A 6,140-nucleotide genomic window follows, 5' to 3' on the forward strand; every position below is an offset into this window, starting at 1 on the left:
GGTGAAAGTTTTGCAGTGTGAAGTTTACGCAGTAAAAAAAAGAAAAAAAAATCAGCAGAATCTAACCATGCAACTTAATTTGTGCTCTATGCAAATAAGGAATTATGAAATTTGTGAAGAAAATGTCTTTTGTAGTAAGTGAGCAAAAAAATATTTGTTTTGCTAAAAATTACCTTTTGTGTAAAAATTAGAGTAAATGCGTATTTCGAACTCAGACGTTTCAATTATTTTTCAATATACGCATTGTACTTCGCACTTATAGCATAATTACAAGAAAATTCTTCAGTAATCAAACGATTAATGCACACAATATATCTTTAACAAACAGCTAGGCTCGTAGTAGTTTTCAAGAAGACTTAAAGATCTTTCTCATTTCACTGTAAGAAAAAAGGTCTTTTACTTAATCTGAGACATTTCCCTGAAAGGTATTTTAAAGATCGTTCTTTATTTGACTTCTGATTTATGATAATCGAGATAAATATACCCTTGTGTCAGAAAAATTTCAGCCAAACTCTTTCTCTCTCTTTGTTCCACAAATATCCTACATTTGTAATTCTATATTTTGCAATTATGTTTTCGCTCTTGTTATAAACTATGAAGCAGCATCAAACTAAAAAAAAATCTCCCTAATTTTATTGTTTACGTGTGTTTGTGTGCGAGCGGTTTTTTTTTTTTTTTTTTGCTTGTTACTTATTACAGTCGAGTCTCCATATAACGAAGTCGCAAGGGACCTTTGAAAAGGTTCGTTATATAGAAACTTCGCTATATAGAAAGTAGTAAATTTTTATGGTTAATTTTCATGTACATTAAGTTAAATCCTTTTTTTTTTTTTAAGGTTATATACATGAAAACACGAAAAATATTGAGTATTTTGAAGTTAATTTAACATAAGTAACAAATTAAAAAATAAAACTAAATGAATTAATTAACTAAAATTTAATTAGGAATGCCACTTGCATCTGTTGCACAATTGGTGAATTTTAGTAAATTTTTACATAAATAGGTTAAAGAAATCATACCTAAATTTCGTCAACGACAGTAGTTTTGCATTGAAAATAGTCCGTGATTTTTTGCTGCACTTTTGAAACACATTTTTCGTAAAATTCTTCACAAGAGTGAAGTGATTTAAACACTTCTTCTGGAACATCTTCTTGGTATTGCAATCCGCAACGAATGGTGTCAAAAGCTTTTCTGATCTCATATGTGGATGGTTTCGATGGGTAGTATATTTCCGTATCTTGATCTTCATCCTCATCATTACTCATTACAATTGAGTCCAGAATTTCTTCTTCCGTCAAATGACCAGTAGTTGACAAACCATCATCAATTGTTAAAAAATCTTCTAAATTGACATCATCTGTAAAACTATTCTTCTCACGGTAACCGTCCCAAATTTCTGTAACATCTGGTTCACTGTCCACGTGAGACTCCTGTTCTTGTTCTCCTGATGAAAATTCCTTCGCAAATCCAGCTTTTCTAAATGAATTGGAAATTGTTGTGACTTTCACATCAGATTGCCAAGCTTTAGACAATTCTGAAATGCAAGTCCTCAAGTCTACATATGTTTTAGAAAACTGTTGGTTTTCTTCAACACAGGCAATCATTTTTCGCAAAATTCGCTTTCGGTAGTAGACTTTTAAATTTTTAATTATCCCCTGATCCATCGGTTGCAATTTCGAGGTAGTGTTTGGAGGAAGAAAGATAAGTTTTATGTTCTTCACTTTGGATTTCACTTCAGGTGGATGTGATGGGCAATTGTCTACAAATAATGCAATCTTTCTTTTTTCTTTCCCAAACTTTTTGTCCAAGTCCAATAACCACTTCTCAAAAATTTCGCCTGTCATCCAAGCTTTTCTACTGTTCTGATAGTTCACTTCTAAGGATTTGATGCCTTTGAAACATCTAGGGTTTTTACTCTTCCCAATAACTAGCAACTTCAGCTTTTCTTCCCCTGTCATATTTGAAGTAACCAATACTGTAATTCTGTCTTTGCTACGTTTTCCACCAAAACACTTGTCTCCTTTAAAAGTAAGAGTTTTATCTGGGAGACATTTGAAAAAGAGTCCCATTTCATCGCAATTAAACACGTCTTTTGGCTGGTACTCTTTTAATACCGGTTTTAACACTTCATTTTTCCACTGCTCACAACTTTCATCCGACACATCAACACTTTCTCCTGAAACTACTTTGTGCACCAACATGTGACGTTTTTTAAATTTGTCCAACCATCCAACACTTGCTTGGAGTTCCGAGTAGCCTAATGCGTTGGCAAACTGCAATGCCTTTTCTTTAATTAGCGAACCTGACAAAGGTAAGTTCTGATCCCGCACGGAATGAATCCATTTTAAAACTGCTTGATCGACGTCGTCATACACGCACAATCGTACTCGTTTTGCATTGGAATTCCCTACTTCACCAGCTTTACTTAAAATGGAATCCTTATTTTTTAGTATAGTGGATACACTGTTAGCAGGAATGCCATATTTTGCGGCTACATCTTTCTTCTTGATGCCGCTTTCAACATCATTGAGAAGTGAAATTTTTTCTTTTATGGTTAAACACTTTCTCTTCGACATTTTGAGCAACGCAGCACGTTGCAGAGCAAGATGAAAATGAGCGAAATGTGCACGTCAGTTCAAGAGTGAGAATCCATCACACCACATCCGGTCAACACATTTCCAAGAAACCTCACCCCCTCTGGGAATTCTTCCCTCCTCCTTTCAAGTCTCTCTCCTTCCATCGACACAAGTGACAAAAAGAAAGGAATGTTGAAAGACAAGATAAGAAAGTTGTACTATGAGTAATCCTCGACAAAAGCACCAGAAGAAAGACTTCTATTTTCGGAAACATCGTCTTTCTCCCACATAAAAACTTCGCAATAGAGAAATTTGGCCATTTGATATTCGTTAAAGAGAGACAGATTTGCATGCTTTTTTATTGAAACTTTCAGTGTCACCAAACATGCTTCGTTATATAGAGAACTTCGCTAAATAGAGTGTTCGCTATACGGAGACTCGACCAGTCGAGTCTCCATATAACGAAGTCGCAAGGGACCTTTGAAAAGGTTCGTTATATAGAAACTTCGCTATATAGAAAGTAGTAAATTTTTATGGTTAATTTTCATGTACATTAAGTTAAATCCTTTTTTTTTTTTTAAGGTTATATACATGAAAACACGAAAAATACTGAGTATTTTGAAGTTAATTTAACATAAGTAACAAATTAAAAAATAAAACTAAATGAATTAATTAACTAAAATTTAATTAGGAATGCCACTTGCATCTGTTGCACAATTGGTGAATTTTAGTAAATTTTTACATAAATAGGTTAAAGAAATCATACCTAAATTTCGTCAACGACAGTAGTTTTGCATTGAAAATAGTCCGTGATTTTTTGCTGCACTTTTGAAACACATTTTTCGTAAAATTCTTCACAAGAGTGAAGTGATTTAAACACTTCTTCTGGAACATCTTCTTGGTATTGCAATCCGCAACGAATGGTGTCAAAAGCTTTTCTGATCTCATATGTGGATGGTTTCGATGGGTAGTATATTTCCGTATCTTGATCTTCATCCTCATCATTACTCATTACAATTGAGTCCAGAATTTCTTCTTCCGTCAAATGACCAGTAGTTGACAAACCATCATCAATTGTTAAAAAATCTTCTAAATTGACATCATCTGTAAAACTATTCTTCTCACGGTAACCGTCCCAAATTTCTGTAACATCTGGTTCACTGTCCACGTGAGACTCCTGTTCTTGTTCTCCTGATGAAAATTCCTTCGCAAATCCAGCTTTTCTAAATGAATTGGAAATTGTTGTGACTTTCACATCAGATTGCCAAGCTTTAGACAATTCTGAAATGCAAGTCCTCAAGTCTACATATGTTTTAGAAAACTGTTGGTTTTCTTCAACACAGGCAATCATTTTTCGCAAAATTCGCTTTCGGTAGTAGACTTTTAAATTTTTAATTATCCCCTGATCCATCGGTTGCAATTTCGAGGTAGTGTTTGGAGGAAGAAAGATAAGTTTTATGTTCTTCACTTTGGATTTCACTTCAGGTGGATGTGATGGGCAATTGTCTACAAATAATGCAATCTTTCTTTTTTCTTTCCCAAACTTTTTGTCCAAGTCCAATAACCACTTCTCAAAAATTTCGCCTGTCATCCAAGCTTTTCTACTGTTCTGATAGTTCACTTCTAAGGATTTGATGCCTTTGAAACATCTAGGGTTTTTACTCTTCCCAATAACTAGCAACTTCAGCTTTTCTTCCCCTGTCATATTTGAAGTAACCAATACTGTAATTCTGTCTTTGCTACGTTTTCCACCAAAACACTTGTCTCCTTTAAAAGTAAGAGTTTTATCTGGGAGACATTTGAAAAAGAGTCCCATTTCATCGCAATTAAACACGTCTTTTGGCTGGTACTCTTTTAATACCGGTTTTAACACTTCATTTTTCCACTGCTCACAACTTTCATCCGACACATCAACACTTTCTCCTGAAACTACTTTGTGCACCAACATGTGACGTTTTTTAAATTTGTCCAACCATCCAACACTTGCTTGGAGTTCCGAGTAGCCTAATGCGTTGGCAAACTGCAATGCCTTTTCTTTAATTAGCGAACCTGACAAAGGTAAGTTCTGATCCCGCACGGAATGAATCCATTTTAAAACTGCTTGATCGACGTCGTCATACACGCACAATCGTACTCGTTTTGCATTGGAATTCCCTACTTCACCAGCTTTACTTAAAATGGAATCCTTATTTTTTAGTATAGTGGATACACTGTTAGCAGGAATGCCATATTTTGCGGCTACATCTTTCTTCTTGATGCCGCTTTCAACATCATTGAGAAGTGAAATTTTTTCTTTTATGGTTAAACACTTTCTCTTCGACATTTTGAGCAACGCAGCACGTTGCAGAGCAAGATGAAAATGAGCGAAATGTGCACGTCAGTTCAAGAGTGAGAATCCATCACACCACATCCGGTCAACACATTTCCAAGAAACCTCACCCCCTCTGGGAATTCTTCCCTCCTCCTTTCAAGTCTCTCTCCTTCCATCGACACAAGTGACAAAAAGAAAGGAATGTTGAAAGACAAGATAAGAAAGTTGTACTATGAGTAATCCTCGACAAAAGCACCAGAAGAAAGACTTCTATTTTCGGAAACATCGTCTTTCTCCCACATAAAAACTTCGCAATAGAGAAATTTGGCCATTTGATATTCGTTAAAGAGAGACAGATTTGCATGCTTTTTTATTGAAACTTTCAGTGTCACCAAACATGCTTCGTTATATAGAGAACTTCGCTAAATAGAGTGTTCGCTATACGGAGACTCGACTGTACGTAGAAACTTATTCGCCAGTCATTGGGATGCCTTGTTTATGATTAGTTCTTGTTTCGATTCTTCAAGAGGATTTAAAGGCTTATGTGATGGATGTGAAAACAGCTTTTCTGAATGGTGAGTTGCAAGAAATTGTTTTTATGGAACAACCGCAAGGATTCAACGATTCATCTGGCAGAGTATGCAAATTAAATAAAAGTTTATACGGATTAAAACAAGCGCCTAGACAATGGTTCTTCAGATTTTCGCAATTTATGTTGAAAATTAATTTTAAGCAGTTAAACTCGGAACCGTGTATTTTCATCAGAATTGTGAATGGAAGAAAAATAATAATTTGTTTATACGTTGATGATATTCTTATCGCTGGATCAGATGATTCGGAAATAATGATTGTGATTAAACTTCTTCAAAATGAATTTCAGATGTCCAAACTCGAACCAGCTTCTGAATTTTTAGGAATTCTTATGGAATTTACTTCTACTAAATTAGTGCTAGATGAAAAGGAGTATATTCTTAAACTATTAAAGAGATTTAACATGAGTGAGTGCAAGCCGAGTGCAACACCTTTAGAAGCAAAGTCCACTCCAGCTGACTTTGAGGAAGGAACTAGTATCTTCAAAGGACCTTACCGTGAACTAGTTGGATCTTTATTGTATCTTGCGATGACAACACGACCCGATATACTGTTCGCTGTGAACTGTCTCACTCAATTGCAGGAGAATCCAACAGAATCGGCTTGGAATGGACTTAAAGGAATTCTGCGATATTTAAAAGGTACATCGGATTATAAAATTG

The 6,140-nt window shown here is 35.1% G+C and overlaps 2 protein-coding genes across 2 annotated transcripts; both read right to left on the minus strand.

Annotated features, from left to right (window-relative positions):
* Positions 1-1,019: 1,019 nt before the first annotated feature.
* LOC129218934 (tigger transposable element-derived protein 4-like) lies at positions 1,020-2,576 on the minus strand. Its single transcript, XM_054853254.1, has one exon. The coding sequence runs from the start codon at positions 2,574-2,576 to the stop codon at positions 1,020-1,022; it is 1,557 nt and encodes a 518-aa protein (XP_054709229.1).
* A 766-nt stretch (positions 2,577-3,342) lies between these two features.
* On the minus strand, positions 3,343-4,899 carry LOC129218935 (tigger transposable element-derived protein 4-like). Its single transcript, XM_054853255.1, has one exon. The coding sequence runs from the start codon at positions 4,897-4,899 to the stop codon at positions 3,343-3,345; it is 1,557 nt and encodes a 518-aa protein (XP_054709230.1).
* Positions 4,900-6,140: the final 1,241 nt, after the last annotated feature.

This window comes from Uloborus diversus, chromosome 3 (assembly GCF_026930045.1).
Source record: "Uloborus diversus isolate 005 chromosome 3, Udiv.v.3.1, whole genome shotgun sequence".
Classification (NCBI taxonomy): domain Eukaryota; kingdom Metazoa; phylum Arthropoda; class Arachnida; order Araneae; family Uloboridae; genus Uloborus; species Uloborus diversus.